The 25050-nt window shown below is 30.0% G+C and overlaps 6 protein-coding genes across 6 annotated transcripts in view; 2 read left to right on the forward strand and 4 right to left on the reverse strand.

Moving 5' to 3' along the window:
• The window catches only part of MKS88_004935 (acid phosphatase), a gene marked incomplete at both ends in the record, with an annotated part of 7416 nt that extends 1341 nt beyond the window's left edge, over positions 1-6075 (forward strand). The window contains one exon of the mRNA XM_067218150.1: positions 1-6075. This exon is cut by the window's left edge and continues 1341 nt beyond it. Within this exon, the coding sequence (XP_067071312.1) occupies positions 1-6075 (6075 nt within the window).
• Positions 6076-6656: 581 nt separating this feature from the next.
• On the reverse strand, positions 6657-10188 carry MKS88_004936 (uncharacterized protein; the record flags this gene model as incomplete). Its single annotated transcript, XM_067218151.1, has 9 exons — positions 6657-6696; positions 6910-6986; positions 7274-7459; positions 7628-7690; positions 7978-8718; positions 8888-9008; positions 9207-9280; positions 9633-9954; positions 10070-10188. 9 exons carry the CDS (start codon positions 10186-10188, stop codon positions 6657-6659), a joined length of 1743 nt encoding a protein of 580 aa, XP_067071313.1.
• A 2076-nt stretch (positions 10189-12264) lies between these two features.
• On the reverse strand, positions 12265-14651 carry MKS88_004937 (serine/threonine protein phosphatase 2A activator; the record flags this gene model as incomplete). The annotated part of the gene is made up of 6 exons (XM_067218152.1): positions 12265-12343; positions 12526-12590; positions 12910-12984; positions 13206-13356; positions 13679-14281; positions 14608-14651. 6 exons carry the CDS (start codon positions 14649-14651, stop codon positions 12265-12267), a joined length of 1017 nt encoding a protein of 338 aa, XP_067071314.1.
• Positions 14652-17028: 2377 nt separating this feature from the next.
• Positions 17029-18419, forward strand: MKS88_004938 (uncharacterized protein; the record flags this gene model as incomplete). The annotated part of the gene is made up of 3 exons (XM_067218153.1): positions 17029-17625; positions 17853-18083; positions 18363-18419. 3 exons carry the CDS (start codon positions 17029-17031, stop codon positions 18417-18419), a joined length of 885 nt encoding a protein of 294 aa, XP_067071315.1.
• A 266-nt stretch (positions 18420-18685) lies between these two features.
• Positions 18686-22983, reverse strand: MKS88_004939 (ADP-dependent DNA helicase RecQ; the record flags this gene model as incomplete). The annotated part of the gene is made up of 2 exons (XM_067218154.1): positions 18686-21517; positions 21598-22983. 2 exons carry the CDS (start codon positions 22981-22983, stop codon positions 18686-18688), a joined length of 4218 nt encoding a protein of 1405 aa, XP_067071316.1.
• Positions 22984-23445: 462 nt separating this feature from the next.
• MKS88_004940 (uncharacterized protein) lies at positions 23446-23908 on the reverse strand (the record flags this gene model as incomplete). Its single annotated transcript, XM_067218155.1, has 2 exons — positions 23446-23740; positions 23901-23908. The coding sequence occupies 2 exons, from the start codon at positions 23906-23908 to the stop codon at positions 23446-23448; spliced, it is 303 nt and encodes a 100-aa protein (XP_067071317.1).
• Between the last annotated feature and the right edge of the window lie 1142 nt (positions 23909-25050).

The following is a 25050-nucleotide window of genomic DNA, read 5'->3' on the forward strand; positions in this document are numbered from 1 at the left end:
AATAACAATAGTAATAGTAATAGTAATAGTAATAGTTTATGCTTGAATTATCTAAAACACAATAGAATAGATTCCTCCATGTTTCAGTATGATGCCCGTAGCAAAACGTACTCTTCTAATTTGAATCATAACATTTCCTTTAATGCACAAAAATATGAATCCCACAGTAACGTATTTGTAGAAACTGCTAATCCTGTCCACGATAAACAAAACATCCATTTGTGGGAACACACTAGTAGCAACGCACAGCAGCAGGCAAACGGAGCTAACGACAGCAAGGTCGAAGCCACACATGAAAAGGCGGTCAAAAGGTTTGACTATGAGGTACCGTGCTCAACTACCATGGCTAATACTACCGCTGCTAACTGTGCCATCGCTTCTACTTCTGTTACTTCAGCTGGTGTTAATTGTGCCATCGCTTCTACTTCTGTTACTTCAGCTGGTGCTAATTGTGCTATCGCTTCTACTTCTGTTACTTCCGCCGCTGCTAATTGTGATATCGCTTCTACTTCTGTTACTTCCGCCGCTGCTAATTGTGATATCGCTTCTACTTCTGTTACTTCAGCTGGTGCTAATTGTGCTATCGCTTCTAGCATCACTAGCGCTACGCACGCAGACGAGCTTAGGAAGAATTACCTGTACAAAGCGTACACGAAAAAGGAGATAAAATTCAAATCCCCCGAAGAACTGCAGGATCTCTTTCTAAGAAACAACATCATTCTGAATGATATCAAGAAGGAGTACAAGGTTGTTAAGGAGCAGATGTTGAAGGTACAGGGAAAAAGAGAAGAAAATAGTAACAAGGAGGGACAGCACGAATTGAGCAGTAGTAAAGAGGGGAAGCACAACCAAGGAAAAATCGAAAAAACGGATAATTGTCCAAATGAGGAATGTTTAGAAGAACGGGATAATCACGAAAAGAAGATACATGAAAGGGAGTTATCCAGAGATGGACATTCCAATATTTTGACGATGACGTTAGAAGAGCTTGAAGTGAAACGGAGCGAATATGAAGTAATGATAGAGAACCACAAAACACTACAAAAAATACTTGAACGAGGTGATGGTTTTACAGGTATAAACAGAAAAGTTCAATTAAAACCATTCGATTTTGTTATAGTGAATGATAAAATAATAGTAACAAACATTCTGGTTGTAGCAAAATGGGGAGGAGAATTAACAAGGATGGGTAGAAGACAATCTGAAAATTTAGGAAAGAGATTTAGAGCTACGCTATATCCAGGTGATTCTGATGGGTTACTAAGATTACATTCAACATTTAGACATGATTTTAAAATATTTACATCAGATGAAGGAAGATGTCAAATAACATCGGCAGCATTTACAAAAGGGTTTTTAGATTTAGATGGAGAATTAACACCTATTTTAGTAGCAATGGTTATTAGAAATTCTAAAGCCCATAGTTTATTAGATGATAATAGACCTAGTTTAGAAAGAACACATTGCAAACTGTATATTGACAGTATAATGAATGAAAATAAAAATATAGATGATGAGTTATTAAAGAAATTAACATGTGGTAAACATTCAAGGGGATTTAGAGAATCATTAAAAAAAATTAGAAACTTTTTTGAATTAATGAGTAAAATAAGAAAAACGATTTATGATTTTTTAAAAAGTTTAAATCAGGAAGTACAGAAATGGCTTAATCTTTTTCCTTACGATGAATATGCATTATATGTTATAGACATACTTCATGAAATACAAGTGAGATGGAAATCATTAACTAAAATGTGGTTTAAAAAAAATAAAAATAAATATGACACATCTAAAATACCTGATATAGTTGACAATGTGAGATTTGACTTAATACACCATCATTCATATTTAGGTAGTGGGTTAGACAAAGCTTTTGAAATATACAATCTTATAGAACCGTTAACTAATTTTATATCACAAGCTGAGTATGGTATTACTCCTGAAGATAAGGTAAAAATTGGTGTTAACATTGTCGGGAAATTGCTTAGAAAACTCATACACGATGTTACATATTACAGGGATGAAGAGGATAGGAATAAGAAAAATAGTAAGTCCAACAACTCGCTTAAAAATTCCTTCCACATCTCGCACATGAACCCGTTCAGCTTTGTGAAGGGGAGGGAGAGGCAGGTAAAGGAAGTTGGGCAGGTGAAAAAAATAGGACAGATACAGGAATTAGACCAGGGGAACTGTACGCAAAATACTGCACAAAATACTGCACAAAATGCTGCACAAAATACTGCACAAAATGCTGCACAAAATACTGCTCAAACGTCGGAAGGGTCAGAGGAACAAAGAGGGACGCCTAAATTTGTCAACACGTGTGAGTACAACTCAAGGCAAAATTTTTTAGATACTTTAGTATTGAAAAATAGCTACATAAAGAGTGCTGAAGAGAGTAAAAATGAGAGTGAAAACAAAGGCACATGGAACAGAAATATTAATAATGAAGTGGATAATATGAGTAGTAGTAGTAATACTAAGGCGTTAAATGATGTAGTGAGGGAAGAGGGACCTATCATTAAAGGGGCAAGAAGTGGTTCTCCAAGTAATGCAAGTAACAACGTCGTGGCAAGTGGATCACCAAGCAATGCAAACAACTACATTCCGATAAGTGACAATATATCAACCCTTTATTCGTTCAATTTGGAGAGTAATAAATTTAAAAAAGACCATTCTGATAATGTTAAACAATATGAAAGGCGTGAATACATGTCAAAAGAGGACAGTGGAAATACTACAGGAGAGGGGAAATACAGTAATGAAAAATGTAATGCACATGTAAGCACATTAATGGAAATGGACTTATCTGTGGGGAACATTCCCCATAATTTAGAAATACAGGAAGAAAGAAGCAATCAACTACTAACAAATTGTCTATATTATGTCAACACGAGTTCTACTGCACTGAAAAATATAAATGATTCTACCCCCAAAAGTAATATACCAACACTAGATTCTAGAAATAACAATGTCATAGAAATAGGAGCTCATACAAATGCATATATGAGTTCCTGCAACAACTGCAGCAATAGTGAAGGTAAAATAAGCAAGTTAATGGATAATCTGAACAATGATTACAAGAGTTTGCTGCATCTTGCTGATATAAATATAAGCAGTATGAACAATGTAAGCAGCATGAACAATGTAAGCAGCATGAACAATGTAAGCAGTATGAACAGTGTAAGCGGCATGAACAATGTAAGCAGTATGAACAATGTAAGCAGTATGAACAATGTAAGCAGCATGAACAATGTAAGCAGTATGAACAATGTAAGCAGCATGAACAATGTAAGCAGCATGAATACTATGGGCGGGGTGAACAGCTACAGCAAAAGTAGCATCATGTACAACACAAATGTGAAAGATATATATACGCCAAAATTAATTAACAAAAAAGAGGCCCTTGTAATAAACTCGTCTGACTTGTGGGCTCATCAGAATAAGTACAGAAAGGAAAATAATGAAAAACAAAAAATGAAAAAAATAAAAAGTGCCAAAGAAATAGATATGAATGAAAAAAAAGAAGACAACAACAATAATTATAACAACAATAATTATAACAACAATAATTATAACAACAATAATTATAACAACAATAATTATAACAACAATAATTATAACAACAGTAATTATAACAACAATAATTATAACAACAATAATTATAACAACAGTAATTATAACAACAATAATTATAACAACAGTAATTATAACAACAATAATTATAACAACAGTAATTATAACAACAATAATTATAACAATAATAATTATAACAATAATAATTATAACAATAATAATTATAACAATAATAATTATAACAACAATAATTATAACAACAATAATTATAACAACAATGATTATAGAAAGAATAATAGTTATAGTAATAATAATAATATTACTTATAAACACAATGCACCTCAGCAGAAGCCGCAGAACAACTATAGCGACAGTTTTTGTATGAATACTCATATGAACGAATGTTATGACGGGGTCAGGAAAAAAAATGGGACTGAAGAGGAGCACGTGGGGGAGGGAGGAGGAAGTATTAAAAGTGTGGAAAGTGGACAGAGCGGAAAGAGGGGGAAGTCTTGTTATTCCATGAATACCGTTCATGCAAGTGATAATACCGCTTACATTTTTCCGAATGATGCAAACGAACACAGAAGGGACGGTAAAAAGGATGGCAGAGAGAAGAACGAAAAGGGGGAAGAAATGGAGGACGGGAAGGAGGAAGATGATGAAGGGGAGGAAGAACAAGAGCATGATGATGATGAAGATATAATTAGGCTGAAAGAAACAGATGCAAGGAGACTGGGTATAAGATCCCCATGGAGAATGGTTAGGTCACGATATTATGTTACATCAGCATCTCATATGATCTCGTTGTTAAATATATTAATACATGCAAAAAATGCTGATAATTCAATTAGTCAAAATATTATTGACAATGATTCATTAAAAAGCATAGGGGATGTTACAGATTTACATTATTTATCACATTTAGTTTTTAGAGTATGGGAAAGAAAACAATTAAAAAGAAATGACCATAACAGATTTCGTATAGAAATATTATTCAGTTCTGGTGCAAAGGATGGCTTTGGTCAGAATTATGAACTTTTAGAAAAAGATGCAAAGGCACAACAACAAAAATATGAGAGACACATAAACAAATATTTTGATGATAAAGATAAAAAAGGGCATATCGAGAAAAATGATCCATATGGGATTAATGTCAATCGGAATGGCGATCCCCTAAGTGCTATAATTACATCATCTGGGGAAGATAAGCCCAAGGTGGAGAAAGAAAGAGGGAAGGGCGAAAATTTGGGGGATGATAAGAAAGGGCATATATCAAGTAACTGCGCAAGTGGCAGCAGTAATGGGGGCGGTATTGGAGGTGGTAATAATGTAAGCAGTAGTGGCTGCAATGGAGGTGGCGCAAACCACGGGAGTGAGGAGCGGACGGCGAAGGCAAGCATAGAAGAGAAGAAGAACTGCCTCAACCGTAGCAATAATAACATAGGAGATGATCCGAATAATGAATCGTATAATTCCCATTCTAATTCATCAATAAATATGAAAGAGGATAAAATAAAGAGAATGAATGTAAGTAGTAGTTTTAAGTTTTCAAAAAGTGTAGTAGATAAACCAGTCAGTTCGAATAGAAGAGGATCTAATTATTTAAATTTCGATATGATGAATATGGCAGAGAAAAAAAAAAGTAGTGTGTATACCTTCTCTAATCATTCTGTAAATGATAATAATGTATTATGTTCATTCAATATTTTTAATAAAAGTGAAAATGAGGAAAAATTCGAAAGCTCTTATTATAGAAGAGAAATGTCATACGAGTTTGGGAGCATACATAAAAAGATGAGTTTAAGTAATAACAATTTAAATAGAGAAGGAAGTTATATGGTTAGGTCTATTAGCTCTAATTTAAGAAAAAAAAACAAACAAAAAGATAATTTAAAAATGGATTATGAAAAAAAAGAAAAAGAAGATATTACTAAGGAAAATTTATTAACATATGAAAATGAATGCATAAGTATTTGCTCGCAAGAATTAAACCGTAAATCACATAGAAGTTTTTCATGTCAAAGTGATAGATCTTTTTATGTAAATAAAAAAGATGGAGAATTATTAAGTGATGATACAAAAGGAAAAACTAATATAAAAAATAGAAATAATTTACAAGAAAATGAAAAAATAAAAAATAAATTTGAAAAAAATTATCTACAGAGTAACAATAGTGAAGAAAATAAAAAAGTTAATGTATTTTCTCATGTCTTTCAACATTTTAATGAAAATAAAAAAAATTCCACGTCTAATTTAAAGTTCTTTTATAAAACATACATGCCAGATTATGAAAAAATTATTGAAAATGACAAAAAAGCAGAGACTTTTGATGTACCCCCTTATTGTGAATTAGCCCCCTTAATAGTTCTGACAAAGAATTGCCAACTGTCCACTTTTGAAAATATCTTAACTCAAATTTTAAATAAATACTCAAAAAGTAGTAAAAATAAGGATAAGGGGAAGCTTGACAGGGACGCCAGGAATGGTCATAAATGAGCAGGAAGAGCAATGTTAATTGAATGTCTCTTTATGTACACACGTATATTTATAGTTAATACACACACGGATGTTCATGCAGATTTTACGGGGTCATAATTTCTCATTTAATTGTGAAACAACAAAAATTGTCTTAAAAAATGTTTCATAAATTGCTTTTAAAAATAACGTTTTGATTATTTTATTTTTTTATTATTTTATTTTTTTATTATTTTATTTTTTTATTATTTTATTTTTTTATTATTTTATTATTTTATTTTTTTTTATCTCAAAACAATGAAAAAACAAGTAAATAATTTTACATTAACGTGGAAATAAAAACGCGGTTTATGTGCATAAACAAGCTAACGAATTATTGGTGTATGTTTAACAAAATGCGCCTTAATAAAGTTAAAATTGGCGTAATACGTGCATATATACATAATGCATATACGTACACATACATACGTACACATATTTTCTTAATTCATTCTTATCACTTCATCATTTTTCAAGTGTATAAGATTTAATTTTTATTTTATTTTATTTTATTTTATTTCTGTTTTTTTTTTTTTTTTTTCACCTTTTAACATTTATTTTCCCTAGTTTGCAGAGTATTTTCCCGCATGTAAAACATAAATACTAAAACAAGGGATAGAAAAAAAGAAAAAAAAAATTCATAAATAAAGTATATCATTAGTCATATGTCATAAATATAATAAAATAAATTGTAAATATAATAAGTCGCAACTAAAGTGAGTTATAAATAAGTTATCATCATAAAACTATTCTCAGCCCTTACATTCAAAAAAAAAAAAAAAAAATCGTTAAAATCTGCACCCATGGTAGTATTACAATACGTTCATCTTTTTGTGCAGAGAGCTTAAATATGCTTCATTATCTTCTGCATGAACAGCCTTGGCTATTCCAACCTGTTTTTTAAGAAATAAAAAATTGAGTAAAATGTACACACGAAAAGGCGCAAAATTTGAAGAAAAGACGCACTGTTGCACGATATGGAGCCTTATCATGTTTTTTTATATTATATTATATTATATTTTTTCTTTCTTTTTTTTTTTTTTTTTTTTTTTTTTTGTTTGCATTATTTTATTTCTTTATTTCTTTGTTTATTTTATATTATATATTTTATAATTTATGTTTTATTTTATATTTTATTTTATATTTTATTTTATATTTTATTTTTGTTTTTCTCTGTTACATATGAGTTTTTATTTTCGCTTCCCCTTCTATAAACAGTATAGTAGTATCTCATAAACGTTGCATTCCCCAAAATATACGCATGTCCATATTCAGGCGAAACTTCTATTTCCATAAATGCCGGCTTACATGTATTGAATTTTCGAACTAAATACTGTGATGGTGTTAATGTGAAAGGCATTTTATTCTGCATATATTAACAAGCAAGGTTAAAAAAAAAAAAAAAAAAGGGGGAAATGAAACATGTGCAAGAGCCTACACGCATGCAGCATAAATCTGTGCACATACATATATATGCATAACATGTGTGCATAATATGCATATATATTCCCATTTATTTGCTGCTTCAAGTTACGATGATGTAGGTCAAATTGGGGTAGCTTGCTATTATGTCGTCAATGTTGTTGTCATCACATTTCTGAGCAAAAAGGGGAATAAATTATGCATTTTTTTTGAACTGATCCAATGCGTGAAGAAACATTCATTTTTGTATAGCTCATTTTTGTATAGCTCATTTTTGTATAGCTCATTTTTGCATAGCTCATTTTTGCATAGCTCATTTTTGCATAGCTCATTTTTGCATAGCTCATTTTTGCATAGCTCATTTTTGCATAGCTCATTTTTATGCACTGCTCATTTTTATGCACTGCACATTTTTATGACTTGTTCATGTTTTTTTTTTTTTTTTCCCATTTAAAAATATACCTTTGGGGGAACCATTTTAAAGAAATATTTTATTTCCGCCCTAGGCACACTATTAAAGGAAGTTCCTGAATCAAATATTAAATAATTTTTATCTTTCTTTAATTTTTTACCATTTTCTTCGTGCTTGTTATTATATTCATTATGTCGATCATGTTCTGCATTATTGTCCTGTTTCCAACTTTTATCATGTTCCCAATTTTGATCATCCGGATACCACAATTTCATACTTTTTAAGTCATATTTTTTTTTTAAATATTTTCTCATATAGGATTTTTTTTTTTCCCTTTTATTTTTTTCCTTCTTCTTTAAGTCGTACACAATTGAATTAGAGCCACAACAAAATTTTTGATGGTCAATATATAAGCCATCAAATTGTATTTCCCAGTAATATTCTCTGACGACTGGAAACATATATATATCTCCTTCAAAAAATCTTTTTTCCACTCCTCCAAATATTAAGGCCGAGTATTTATTATCACGACCTATGTATATGGAAAATTCATTATGTTTAAACTTATATGTAGACATTAAATTTTCATAAATAGGGTTTTTTCCAGTGGATAACATTGCAGGAAATGCTAAACCTACAATTCCTTCAAAATTTATTCTTTCAAAAACATTCGATTTTTTTTCATTTCCTTTTTCTCTTTTTACAAGACCAAATGGCTGGTTTTCTACTTTAAAGGGGCCTATTTGAAAGGTTTCCACACCTATTACCCCCTGAATTATGCCTGTGCCAAACTGAAAAAATGAAACATGAGCACGTTCAGGAAAATTTATATGCACTCGCGCGTTCGGTAATTTTATACCTGGCACGTATACATACAAACATACATAGGGACAGAGACAGAGATGAAATAGACCGACGTACACATATATACATGCATGTATCCACGTTCGTGCATTTTACCATAATATCTAAATTTGTATGGGGTGTGAAGTACCTAAAACTCTTGGACTGTTTGTAGTTGTATCTGTTCACTTTCAAACAGGTGTCATCTTTGCATTTTGTGCTGACTATCCATATGTTCCTTTGTTCGTTCAACATATATGTATACAAACATGTTAATATATTTACAGTTATACAGAATCGGGATTATACTTTTCTACTTGTCATTTTTTATGTGCTACTTTTTACTTATTTTATTTGCGTCTGCTTTGTATATTACATTTTTTTTTTTTTTTTTTTTTTTCTTCTTTTTTGTATGATTATCTTTTTTATAACTTACGTGCTTCCAGTGTCGAAAATAGGTCTTATAGTTTGAGGAGGAGTTCCTATTTTGATAATTCCAACATATTGACTCTGGAAAAAAAAAAAAAAAAAAATAGGAGTGTTCCAAAACGGATGAACATAAATGTGAAGTAATTGGACACGTGAACATGTTGTTCAATTTTATTTAAAATAAAAAAATGAGAAAAACAAAATAAATAGCAATCATAATCGCTACAACAGTAATGATAATTACAACAGTAAAGATAATTACAACAGTAATGATAATTACAACAGTAAAGATAATTACAACAGTAAAGATAATTACAACAGTAAAGATAATTACAACAGTAAAGATAATTACAACAGTAATGATAATTATAGCAATGATTATAATATTAGCCATAATTATAACAATAATAAATGCATTGATAATAAATCATACGTCCTGTAGTTGCTTCAGGGGTAAAGTTACTTGGTCATTTAATGAAACCTCCTTTTTTTTAATTGTACTATCCCCTTTTTCTGCACCTTCTCTTTTGCCATATATGTAGTCTTCAAAATATTCATCATTCAAGGCATCACTACCGGGCGTCTCATCATTATTGACTGTATAATCTTCCGCATAATCTTTATCATAATTTTTAGCATAATCTTTATCATAATCTTTATCATAATTTTTATCATAATTTTTATCATAATTTTCCTCATAATTTTCTTTTACGTCTCTATTGTATTTGTAATTATCCTCGTGAACATTTTTTTTCCTGACTATTTTCATAATTTGGTAGTTACCCAACATATCTAACGATGTGTCATCATTTTCAAGAAAATTATAAGATTTTTTTTTTTTTTTTGTTTAAGTTATTTCTCTCCGAGTACTTGTCAACAGGATCATCATTATATTTATTTATATCTTTTTCTAAATAATCCACAGTTTCATCTCCTGCTTTATTTTCCATATCATAAAAATATTTCCTCTTGCTTGGCACGGCCACCATGGGTATTATGTTCTATGGATGGAAAAAAAATGCTTACGCGCAAATATCATTGGATGTGTATGTATTTATACGCACGTATATGTCTACACACACATACATATATACATATTTATATATATATATATATATATATATATATATATATGCATACACGCTTATGCACAAATTTATGCCTCATTACCTCTGACGCGCCATTCTCATGTATGCACACAGAACAATTAGTGCACAAATTACACGTTGGTATGTTATAATTCGTGGTTCCCTCTCCGAACGTTTCTATCTTATTTGAAAAACTTGAATCGTTATTTAAATGTAAACAGTTGATTAAATTTAAATAAAATATTTGAATTACAAATAAAACTATTATCGTATATTGCGATAAAAATAATGAAATTTTTTTTTTTTTTTTTTTTATTTTTTTAAAAACTAAAAAGAACATTTTTTATTATACATATAATATAGAACGGGAAGCAAAAAAAAAAAAAAAAAAGAAATAAAAGAAAAATAAAAAAATAAAATAAAAGTCTAAAAACGGAAAAAGATCAACACGTAGTATCGACCAAAGTCTTACGATATTAACTCTATTACATTTTTTATACAGCCATATAAAAAATTAGGAAGAATAATAAAACTGATGGAAAATTAGTTCATCTCTTTTTTTTTTTTTTTTTTTTAGCTAACATAATAGAAGCATTAACATTGTCTATCTTACAAAAAATGCGTTAGAAATTAAAATGTGTATGCGCAGAGGAAATAGAGGGAGCAACACAGTTACGACTATCTCATTTAGAATAAAGAAGAAAACAGAGGAATCAATGATATCAAAAAGGGGAAAAAAGCAATAAAACAAAAAAACAAAAACGTAGAAATGTAAAATAGCAGAAATGAAAAATAGCAGAAACGAAAAATAGTAGAAACGAAAAATAGTAGAAACGAAAAATAGTAGTAACGAAAAATAGTAGTAACGAAAAATAGTAGAAACGAAAAATAGTAGTAACGAAAAATAGTAGTAACGAAAAAAAGTTGAAATGCAAAAAAGAATAAAAGCAAAAATTTTTTAAATGGTTCTACTCAACTGCTTCACCAAATAACATAAACGAATTGTTCATTTGAAAGAATTACTAAAAATTATTTGAAATTTTTTTTTTATTCATCACTCAGTTTTTAATTCTTATAATGGAGATGAATACATATACTTGCAGCCCTTTTCAGAATATAATAATGCTGCCAGTAACTCTGAACAGTTTAACTCAAACAAGTTATCATACTTTCTTTTTTTATTTTGAAGTGTCAAATTGGTGTTGGTACGTAAAAAAGTACGTACATCCATGTACATATGCATGTGCATATATATGTACGTGTATGTATGTACGCATATAGGTATGTGTATTCATGTATGCACATATACACATACGTATACGCAACATATTCTAGCGCACTGTTAATCCCGTTATGGGTACTCTTTCCTTTTTTGTTCTCTCTTTCGTTTTTTAAATTGCTTAATTACTGAATTTGTTATACTTTAAAGTAAATATATGGTCATTTTTTTTTTATTTTTCTTTTCATTTTTTTTTTTGGTCCCCTGATATGGTGCAGCATGTTGCACACCATTTCGTCTTGCACTAAAAGGAGGATACTTTCACTTGAATATAAGGAGGAATGCATAAATGATAGCATAAATGATAGCATAAATATGGCAAAAACGATAGCATGAATTCGTTTGTTAATTTTTACTGACTTCTTAATATTTGATAATAATAGTAATGTTAAATATAAAATTGATGTAAAAAGTTTGTTCTGATGAAATAATGACATATTAAAAAAAAAAAAAAAAATTTTTTTTTTTAAATTATGGGTAAAGAAAATGGTAATTCCACTGTTGGTAGGGCAAATTTAAACATACTACTCATGCACATGTGAATAATAAAAAAAAAAAAATATATATATATATATATATATATATAATAATATATATATATATATATATATATATACACATGTACACATATGAACGTAAACACACATACAAAAAAGCAAGAGCAATCAAAGTAAAAGTCAACGATTAAAGGTCAAAAGTCAATTAATTTCCCAAATAAAATATGCTGCAATATCTGGCGCTTCTGAATAATTTCTGCCTGATACATTTTCAGTAAACCTGAGCATATTTTTTCCCTTAAAAAAAAAAAATAAAAATTTTAAATCACTGAAAGGAAAAATTAAGTTTTTAGACAATTTACTATCTCATTATTATCTCTTTGTTATCTCATTATTATCTCTTTGTTAGCTCTTTTTTTTTTTTGTATAAATTTTTTTTTTTCTTAACATCCTTAATGATACCATGTTTCGACACCAGAAATGTCATATAGCATTTGAGAAGACTCGTGAAATGGAGCGTGCTTCAGCTGAAAATTTGCCCATGGATATGTACATGTACGTTGGTAGTATGTACGTATGCATATGCATGTACGTATGCATATGCATGTACGTAAACGTATATATGTACATGTATATATGTGTGTGTGTATATGCATTTTCACAATTGTAAGTACAATACGGTTATAAAAATTACAAATACACAATGAAGATGTTCTTAAATATATACATGCACACGCACATGCTCATAATAAACGTATGATGCCATTTTTATATGAAACAAAAAATGACAAATAATTCTTCAAATATTTATGAATTCCTTGTTCTTCTATCCATTATATAACATACCATTGATATGTATTTCAAAGCGTCAAAATACAAATATTTCGGAGCCCACAATTCTACTAGCTCTTTTTTCTCAATCTGACGATGAACATTAATACAAAAAAAATTATGCGTTTGTGGAGGGGGAGAATAATATGTGTACGCATATAAACATGTACATATTTGCACACATATATATGTGTTCCATTCATGTACATATATTTATATATGTATATATTTGTGTGCGTTTGTATGTACATGTGCAGGTACATATATGCACACATTTATATAAACCAATTTTAAAACTTAAGGAGCTTTACGTCATCCGTTTTTATATTCCTGTTATAGGAAAGTTGAGCTGCGCCAAATAAAAAAACGAGAAACTGAAAATCGTCTAAACCCCATGCTCCCCTACTGCCTGCTGGTTCCACCGTGTATATTATCTGAATTCTCCTGACTCCTTCTAAATACCTGAACAGTTCATAAAAATAGGTGTAAAAGGAAAGAATAGCCAGTGAATGTAATGTGTTACTAGGCGGTATCATGACAGAAGGGGTACGTTTCGTTCGTTGATACAAGTGCATGTATATATGCACGCATATGCGCGGCCATTGTGCGACAAATGTATATGCATATATCTATCTACATTTATACATGCACGTATTTGTGTACGCATGTATGTGTGTACTCATGTATGGGCATACGCAAGTGTGTGTGTATGCATGTATATATATATGTATATGCCCCGTGCACAAATATGCGCCGCTATGCTGTGCGCTTATGTTAGCATTACTGCCTGTACAAAACAAGAACGAGGTGCTTATAATCAGAGGAAGTAAAAAAGTGCAGCTTATTTAAACAAAATAGAAATAATAAAAAGTTTAACTCATGACCCGTTCCATAATCAATTCTGTTTTTATTTCCTATCGAATTTTTTAAATAATATGCTAACTGAAAGGTATGCTCCGAAATATTATCTATCCCTGAGTCATTTAAAATTTGCGGTAAATGCTCATCAATTTCTTTATAATATTCTTCACAGAATTTTTGAAACCCCTTATTTCCAAAACGAAATGGTTGTTTTATAGGAGGACAAGAGTCGATACATTTATTCATATTTTTAACAAGTTGAAAAATGTTATATACATTTTTTGATAGTAATAAAAAGTTCTCATTCCCTTTATTATTATATTCACTAGCTAACTGAAACTTCTCGAGAGGTTTCATTTCAACTGCTATAACTGACTTGTTCAGGTTAGAAATAAATTCAATTATGTCATTATATATAGAACTTTTCGTAAACTTTATTACACTTTCGTCATTAACTATTTTAAAGCTTAACCCGCTATTATTATCATCGAGCATTTTTTTTTTTCTTTTCTTTTGTATTATTATTCTTAAAAATTGGTTAGAAAAAAAAAAAAAGGGGGAAAAAAAAAAAATGGAAAAAAGAAGAAAAAATAGCTGACATATTCATACAAATCAAAAGGAGCCCACAATGATAAGCTCAACGTATCGGCACGTGTCGATATGCCTACATATGTATATGCACATGTACCTAGGTACAAATATTTATATATACACATATGATACATTCGAGGTGTGCAAGTTCCCACTAATTTATGTAATAGCATACCAGGAACACCACACTTCATGTGGGAAATAAAAATTAAATTTTTTTTTTAAATTTAAATTTATAGAGAAAAAAAGAAGGAAAATTACTCATCTCCTGCAAGAAATAACTCCGATAATTTCGCTTGAAGCATTGCTACGTATGCACATATATATATATATATATATATATATATAGTTTTTTTCTTTTTTTTTTAAATATGTTCTAATCTATTCATAACATACTCCTTCAACATATACGTATTGAAGTTCCTACAAAATAGAACGTAGTTGGGTGATACCTTAAACTGTGCAGTTTTGTAGGCTTATTTTTTCTCATCATAAAAATATATACTTTTATATATATGTGCATATATATGTATATACTTACATCTCTGTATATATATGTATGTATGTACGTATGTACAGCACTTTAATTATTCTTACTCGTTTACCTTGCGTGTTAATATTATTATATCAAGGAGAAAAACAAGAAAAAGGTACTTTCATAAAAAAGCAGTACTTATAATTTCTGGGATCATATGGAAGAGAGGAATTTTTTTTTGTATGGAAAAGAATTTTTTTTTTCTTTTTGAAGGGGTAAAATCATTTTGCATTCATATACAAGTTAATACTTAAAATGAAAAAATAAATATACAAAAGCATGCGTGAATGAAAAAATGTACAGGCAAGAAATAAATAGTCATAAATACGAAAAAAAATATATAGGTAAATATGTAAATATAAAGCATGGTTCTGCAAAAGAACTATATTTACATTTCTAACATTTCTTATATTCCCCAACTCAAATTTGGTACAATTTTTTTTTTTTTTTTTTTTTTTATAGCTAAATGTGCATATTCTTCAACATTCTTTTTATAAGTTCAAATTATTTTGTACTTGGCATGTCATCTTAACCTATGCAATCATAATTATTTATAGTACTTTTTAAGGGAAAAAATAAAAAAAGTTAAATGTCCGCGTAAACCATATGGGAATATGTAAGTATATATATATATATATATATATATATAACGAATTAAAATACGCGTGTTGCGTGTTTCTCGATAAATATGAATGTCATTTCCCCCTCTTCCTTCTGTTAAGAATTATTGCAGTGTTTTTAATAAAGGAAAAAACTTTAATGTTAATTTATTACGTATACACATATATACATATATATAGATATATAGTCTACCCCCGAATGGAAACTGCATATTGGATGAAGTAACAATGCGCCAGCTTAATTTTGCATGCGTTGAATGCGATACGAGTAATTCATGTCCGATTTTAAAATATTATTTTCGAAGTTCAAGGAATTAAAAAAATAAACAAAAAGGAAGAAGTTTGTGTAATTTTAAAAAAGAGAAAAGAAAAAAAAAGTCATCTTCCCATAAATTCTCCCATTTGGGGTAAAAAGAACAAAATTCAGGAAATTATAATAAGACCTTATTTCATTTTTCTATTCGCATTTTATTTTTTTTTTTTTTTTTTTATTTTTCCTCCAATATATGGAACGTAACGAATAATAACAAATACATAACAATTCCTAATGTTACAAGGGAATTTTCAGTATTCATTAAAACAGTAAAAATTTTAATAAAAAAAAGTAAAATGACTTCGAATATATATGACAGCAATTTGTAAGTACAAAATATACGAAAATACTTGTTTGTGCAGTAAGCATGTATGTTACATACGCCAGGGGGTTGAACATGTATAGCACGCATAAGCATATATTTATGTATAATATATATATATATATATATATATATATATATATATATGTATACATACATGTATACGTATTTATGCTTATTTGATTTATATTTGCTCTCACTGTGTAAAAAAAAAAAAAAATGAATAGGGTAAATGCTATTCCCTGATGACGTTTTAATATAAGATTAGTAAAACATAGATGCTTTTATAAAAACATAAAAAATAAGGAAAGAAGCAATGGGCTATTTAAATACAAAGTGATCAGAAAAATAGAAGGAAGATGATCAAATGGATCATTTCAATATTGTGAAAAAAATTAACAGAGAATAATGCGAGTGCAGATAACCCTGAAATGGTATATAAGGTATGCGATATAAGCATATATATGCGTGTATGCATAAATATACATGCGAATACGCCTTACCTGTAGGTATAAACATATGCGCGTATACACATTACCTAAACGTATAAACGTACGCGCGCGTATACGTTACCTGTACATATGTATTACACGGCGTGTGCTCGTTTATGTAACACTTGAAAAGGAAACTACTTTGAGAATTAATAATATCAGTGGTACATTACAACTTGTATTTTTCTCTTTAGTCAACTGTTTCACGCAATATTGGGAAAACGCAGCAAAAAAGGGAAAAAAAAAATTGTTTGAATTAATTTGACTAACTTAATTTAACTTTTTATCCTTCTTAAATTTATTCATCTCTTCTTAACCCCCTTGTATCCTTTGCATAGACCAGCACTTATAATCATTCCAACTTGCTGCGTCTTCACCTAACAAAAAAAAAGATATTATGAATGGATAGTTTCATAGACGACGAAATAAATAATTCCGCTAGTGAAAACGAACCTGTTTTATTAAATATAGACGATTTACTACATTTGAAAAAGTCGAAAAAAAAGAGTAAAAATAATCGATATACTAATTATCAATATGGTAGTCATACATTTCGAAAAATAGAGGAGCAAGATATGAACGATAATGCTCATGAATTTTTATTACATAAAGAAGAAAATTTTAAAATTCCAAATAAGGAAAATACAAGTAAGGGTTCGTCAAAATGGTATGTTTATTATATAAGTGTTTGCTCTAAAATGAAGAATTTTTTTGAAAAACTAATAAATAAATTAAAAAATATTTTCATCAATAAAAAAAGGGAAGAAAATTTTTTTTATTATTCCAGTAATGTGTCAAGTGACTTTCTGAATATTTTAGCTAACCGCTTATACTACTCCAGAGTTACAGCATATTTGTATTTTATAGTTATCCTATTAAATGTGTTTATTTTGATATATACAATATTTACCAAGATACTTAGTAAAGTCATTGTCGCTTCTGAAATGTTTGTTATACTCATGTCGTTTTTGGAGATCAGCTTACGATTGACGACACAGGTGGGGAAGTGGTGACAACAAATGGACAAAAATGTGCGCATGCTTGTTTGTTCCTGCAAGTACTTTTCTGCTTTTTTTGCGCACATTTTTATTTTCCTGCACGTGCAAGGAAAATTCGAAAAAAATTCCTGACACGTGCATGTTCTCGTGTATATATATATGTATTTTTTTTTTTTTTTTTTTTCGAGCTACAAATGTGTGCATTTTTTTTTTTTTTTTATTAACAGGGTAGCAATTATTTTTACCACTTTGATGGACTGTTCGACGTAACAGTAACAACAATGTGCTTATTATTATTAGTAAGTAGCGGGGATATAAAAGTGTTTTATGAAAATGACATTGTTAAAACGGCAAACAACGAAATGGAAGAAATCGTATCTCAAACTTTGACAATGCTGAGATTTTCGTTTCAGCTTTTTCGAACAGTTACCTTTTTTATGCACTACAGAAGGACAAAGGTGAGGAATTATATACATAAGCACATATATATATGTACGCACATACATATATACATATTTATATACTAAGCTAGTGCCTTATGTAAGAGCTATATTCCCCATGTACGTCACTTGACAATTATGAATTTATACATAAATATATGAATGAAACACCTGGTTACTAGTAACATTTTTATGCTTATACGATTTACATGCTTGTAAACAAATACATATATATATTTTTTTTCCGTACATGGAGAAAGCGTAATACAATTCACTCTCTCTTTTTTTTATCAACAGGCACCAACAGACAATATAGATTTCTCTCTACTAAATCTATCGGCTGAAGACCCTTGACAGTATTATCAACTGTTCAGAATGCGGGTGAAAGGAATAAAACAAAAAAAAAAAGAATGAGACGAAGGAAACGATATGACAAAACGGCGTACAGTTAAGCATTAAAAAAGGTACGTATTTTAACAAATATTGAAGAAGCCCAAATGTACAAAAAAAGGAAATTATACAAACGAAATAAAATAAAATAAAATGAAAATTGCACGTCCATAATAGCTTATATGCACGAATGTGTATACACACGAGTGCCAATATTTTGAGTGCTCCCTTTAAAACTTTCTTTTTTTTAAGTCCCTAAATGATGATGCATTCTCTACATTTGTCGAATGGACATGCCTGTTCGGTTCATAATTTTTTTTATAGTCGTAAGTAAAAGAATCAATTAGATCAAATTTTTTTTTTTTCTCGTTTATAATGTCAATACTCTTTTCCTCCATGATTCTATTTGTTCTAAACGAATTTGTAAAATTGTCATCCCTCGAATTTAAATTCATATTAAAATTATTTTTATGACGCATCATAGTTGTAGTATGAGTATCAGCAGTAACAGCAGTAACAGCAGTAACAGCAGTAGCAGCAGTAACAGCAGTAGCAGCAGTAGCAGCAGTAGCAGCAGTAGAAGCAGTAGCAGCAGTAGTACTAGTGGTGAAGGGAAAACCACTACTCGTTTTTAAATGTGTTGTATTACCATACTGAGGCGAGCTTATAGATTTGTTTTTATTTATGTCCTGCTTTGGTCGTGGGTTGTTGGCCTCTCCCGTTTCCTCCTGGTAGATGAAAGCTGAAAGGTCTATTGGACCTTCTTGTGCAAATGCGACTGATCTCTGTGGTGCTTGTGTTTTAGCGCCTACTACATCAACCACCCCTGCTGCTACTACTCCTGTTGTTGACCCTCCTGCATCTACTGCATATTGCGCACTTTTTCTATTCAAGCCCAATGCTTCAACTTCATTAATAAATTTGAAGTCATCATCGAAAAAAGCAATCAAATTATTTCTAACGCCTTCATTAAATTGGTTATACCCACTATCTACATCCCTTTTAAGGGAAAATTTATTCAGTACTGTAATTATTTCATTTTCATTTTTTTTGTTTATATCACTGTTGGATGTTGTTTTATTAAACTCTCTGTGCATTTGATGTACTTCCCTGCTGTTATATGAATAACATGGTGTCATGTTGTTACTATGATCCTGATTGTTGTACTTGTCCAAAATGGTACTGCTACTACTTTGGTTGTTTCGATGGGAAAAATTTTCTTGTCGATCCACATTTCGTTCTACATTTTCCTCTTCATCTTTTTTGTACCTAACATAACCCTGCACACTGTAAATATTAGTACTAGTTGTAGGGTGCTGAATGATTGTTTGGTTAACTCTACTCTTATCCAAAAAATAATTGCTCTTGGTACTATCATTCGTTTCTTTCCTGCTGTTATAATAGATTACATTGCTTCCTTCTTTTTCGTGACAACCACTCCATGTGTTCATATTATTGTAAAAAGTTGAGTTATTTTCCTGTTGTTGTGTTAAACTGTGCAAACTTTTCTCATTTCTTTCATCTCTTCTATCTCTGCTATCTCTATGCGTGTTACTCACCTTGCCAGATATAATATTTGCATTGTTATCATAATGAAAGGACGAAATTAAATTGGAAAATTTTTTAATGTTTGACTGTTTTTCGAAAGAAGTTGAAGTAATATTTTGGCTAGCTGTGTTCATAATTTTGTTTCCATTTATATTTACACTTATATCTTCATTTATATCTTCATTTATATTTTCATTTATATCTTCATTTATATTTATATTGGTTTCCAAATCATGCAGGAGACAAAACCCCCTAATTCCAGATGCTACTTTTTCTAAGAAGCTATTTGGACAAATAGGGGAAACGTTATCAATATGTTTCCTTATCAAATGAACTGCTGTTAATCTTTTATTACATATATCTTTTAATGGCTGATCAGACATTAGTTGAAAAGGAGGGATGTTTTGTTTTCTTGCTTCTAACATTCTTGTTCTCAACAAAATTTTCATAATTGATTCGTTAATATTTTCATTTGTCAGTTTTTTCTCTTTATACTCATAATTCTCTTTATGGAAAGTACTCTTATCTGCATTGAAGTAGTCGTACTTATTTTCTGCCATTTCGTGCTTAGGTACCACTAAGTTTGCCTGTACAACAAAGCGCTCCTTAGTTTTCTCATTCACGCGATCGTCACCACGCACATGGCCGCAGATATAATCTCCGTCATGCCGACTGTTACTTCGTTCGTCATGTTGACTTTCAACTCGTTCACCACCTCGACTATCATTTTGCTTATCATCTCTCCAAAGGAATCCCTCAAACTTGGATGTAAGGTCATCACGCGCAAAATCATGAATTCCAACAAAGTCATTTCTTCTAAAGGTGGTATCGCTCTCCTCATTATGAATGTAGTTAAATTTTCCCCTCCTTTTTCCCTTACGACCCTTTGGATTCTTATTATTTATATCATTTTTTTTATTTACATTTTTATATGAATCTGCTAAGAAGAAGGGCAAATTGATGAAATACTTATCCTCGTTTTTCATAAACCTTTCTCCTTTGTTTGTTAATCCGATACTTAGATAACTCATGTCTTTTCCATAATTTAATGTTTCTTTTATGTATTTATCATTTCTAGCTACTTTCATAAATGAAGACCACCATGTAGTGGATTTATGTGCACCCTCTCCATATTCTTTTATATTATGATAGTTTTTTTTAATTATACTTGACTCTTTACTCTTCACTAATATTTTGCATATAGTCGATATTCCTGTCTTTCCTCTTAAGGAAGAAATACAGTTTAGTAAAACTTTTAACTCCTTTGTTAAATCGACTACGTCCTCTAATATGTTAGAAGCGGTTTGTGGGGAAGGACATCCCTCTTTTTTGTTCCCCTTCATGTTAGTACTGCTACTAACCTCATGAAGTGTATCCCTTTGATTGTTTTTTCTTATCATCACTGAGTTTTCATGTGAGTTGTTAGGGGCACTGGAAAGGGTTACACTCAAGTTATCAGAATGTAATTCGTCAATATAATTTAATTTTTTTTTTTTTTTTTTTCCTCTTTTTGCCTAATATTTTTCAAATAGTAAATACAGTTATCACATTTTGCACAAAGATAGATATCATATTTCTTTATATAATAGCAAACTCCTTCATTTTCTTCACTGTCAAATATTTGTATATCGAATGTTTCTAAAGGTTTTTCATCAAAGTATTCATATATTTTTCTTCTCCTACATGCAGTGGAATAAGCATAGTCAGAAGCTTCAGTAAACATACTAATGATATGTTCTACTCTTTGAAAATTTGTTTCAATTAAATTATTGGCTGTATTTTCTCTCAAGATAAGATTTTTTGTTTTTGATTCATCATTAATATGAAAAAAGAGAAGAGCTTCTGCATTACTGTTATCTCTACCAGCTCTACCTACTTGTTGAACATATGCTTCTAACGACCTAGAAAAACCATAATGTATAATTCTTCGTATATCTGGTTTATCGATACCCATTCCAAAAGCTACAGTAGCTACAATAATTTGAATTTCGTCCTTCAAAAATTTTTCATGTGCATCTTTCTTTTGTTCATTGCTCAAATCTCCATGGTACATTTTGACTAATAATCCTTTATCTTTTAAGAAATCATGAATACTTTCACATTCTTTCTTTGAGTTTACATATATTAATGTAGAATTATATGGACATATTTTTGAATTGTCTATAAATCTTTTAGTTCTATCTAAACACTTTTTTAATGGTATATCTAAAATGTCTTTCAAGTCTTCATATAAGTTTGTTTTCTCCTTAACAGAGTAGAATAAATTTTTCTTATTCACACTACTTCTTTTTATTAAACAATTCGATAAATTAAAATTTAAATTTTTTAATATATCTGTTTGTACTTCTTTTGTACATGTAGCAGTTAGACACATTATTGGTATTTCTTTTAAAATAGTTCTTAACTCATTTAATTTTCGATAAGATGGTCTAAAATCATGACCCCACTCAGACATACAATGAACTTCGTCAATTGCTATTAGTAAAATTCTTTTCCTTAACGATAGAAATAAATTTTTATTATTTAATGCATGCTCTGGACTACAATATACTATTTTATATACACCATGTTTTATTTCACATAAAATTTTTTCATTACTCATTTTTTGACCACTTCCTAAAAATATGGATGATATTTTTTTCCTATTTAAATTGTCTACTTGATCTTTCATTAAAGATATTAGTGGAGATATAACGACTGTAAATTTATTTTTGCATTCACTCATAAGAGATGGTATTTGATAGCACAGGGACTTACCCATACCTGTTGCCATTACTATAAAACTATCTTTTTTATGAAATATTGCATGCACAGCTTCTACTTGAAAGTCTTTTAAGTTCTTATACCCGAAATGTTTTTTCTGTGTTTTCTCCATTTTTTCTCTCATTTCGTTTAGCGAGAAGTTCAAGCATGAATCTTCTTCCGACTGCTCTGCTTCCATGCTGCTCGCACTCTTTTTTACCTCCACGTACTTAAGCATTCTGCCTGGTACTTGCGCACTCAAACGTATTCACATGCACCACAAATATGTGCATATATAAGCGTATATGATCGCGCCACTATGTTACCGCGCACTTAAGCAGATGCATGCACATATGCCTACATATACCTTTACTAGTTACGCTGCTTAAAGCCCCTAGCACATGTTTAAACACACACAAATATATTCGCTCTTGGGAGAAAGAACTTTTAAAATTTTGAAAAAATAAACAAGGTCCTTCTAAAAACTTCGATTGTTTCCCCAAACAAATGAAAAGATATTGAAAACGAATGTATCAAATATGAGCTCTAAATAAGAGGGGAATCCACTCTCGTCTCTTAACCGTGTTGTTTGCTTGGGTATTTTTTTTATCAATTCAGGTTCTTTTCAAGTTTAGGTTGCTGTATATTATTATATAATATTTTATTTTTCTCATCTATTTATTCGGTTAATCTTCTCTATTTATTTGCTTTTTTGATTGCTTTCTTGATTGCTTTCTTGATTGCTTTTTTGATTGCTTTCTTGATTGCTTTTTTGATTGCTTTCTTGATTGCTTTCTTGATTGCTTTCTTGATTGCTTTCTTGATTGCTTTCTTGATTGCTTTCTTGATTGCTTTTTTGATTGCTTTCTTGATTGCTTTCTTGATTGCTTTTTTGATTGCTTTCTTGATTGCTTTCTTGATTGCTTTCTTGATTGCTTTCTTGATTGCTTTCTTGATTGCTTTTTTGATTGCTTTTTTGATTGCTTTTTTGATTGCTTTTTTTTTTTTTTTTTTTTTTTTTGAATCACAAAACGTCAACTAACAAACACTTAAAACAAAAAAATCAATTTGAGGATTTCATGTAACAAGAGAAACTAACATGAAAACATCACCTATATTCTACTCTTGTAAAAAAATAAAAATACGAGTAATGACGACCCCATCTTGTGAGCTGTATATTGTAAATACGTACATGCATGTGTACACACGTACATACACGCTATTTGTAATTTAGCAGAATTTCAGGTCCACGTGACTAACGTGTATGTTTCTACATATACGTACGTTTTTGTTTTTCCTTTTCGTATTATTTTTTTTTAAAAAAAGGAAAATGTAAAACGGGTGAAAAAAGTACACATACGTAAATGTGCACACAGATAGGTATGTAATTATGCAAACGTGCCAAATATGCATGTATATATGAGAGTATGTATAAGTATTCACCCTAAAATATCAGGAGATATTTTAAGCTTTTTCAAAATTTTGTACCTTTTTTATTCCTTTATAAAACCGACGTCCAGTTTCTACCGAATGTGTCAAACATTTTTTTTTTTTTCTCTTTGAAAATTTTTAAAGCTAAGCACATAAATATGTACGCCCATGCATAATATGTGTATAATAATGCCGAAGTGACCAATGATCATATTTTTTTTTTTTTTTTTCCATTTTTAAAATAACATCATGATGCGGAGTTATATCCTTTTTAAATTTTATGCAAAAGGTTAAAAGTGCCCCTTCTTTTTTTTTTCATATCAAAGGGAAGTCGTATGTTCTTACGTAGGTGTACATATCTGTATGCACATAATACACATAATAATATATATATGTGTGCGTCCTGTTTAACTTTTTGCTTTTTCTTTTTTAAGACTTGACGTGTGTGGAAAAAATACAAAGTCCATGAAACTTAAGCTCATACATTGTTTTCATAAATTTTTCTTATCAGGAAAATGCTAAAAAAATATGCAAAGGTTCGCGCGTACAGGTACATGTGCACATATATACATAAATGTATGGTCATAAGTCCAACATAAAAAAATAAGAGATATCACTTCAGAAAAAGAAAGTTCGCCAAAATGATGTCAAAATGTGCTATGCTTCTTTTTCTTTAGAAATGGATGCATTGATACCCTCTACAATTACATGGAAAGATTAGGAATATAGGGGGGGGGATGGGGGACAAAAATAAAAATAAAAAAAAGGAGAAAAACGAAATGGAATAAAAATAGGAAAAAAAATAGGATAACAAAATGGGAAAAAAAATAGGATAACAAAATGGGAAAAAAAATTGGATAACAAAATGGGAAAA

The sequence above is a fragment of the Plasmodium brasilianum genome, chromosome 13 (assembly GCF_023973825.1).
Source record: "Plasmodium brasilianum strain Bolivian I chromosome 13, whole genome shotgun sequence".
Lineage (NCBI taxonomy): Eukaryota > Apicomplexa > Aconoidasida > Haemosporida > Plasmodiidae > Plasmodium > Plasmodium brasilianum.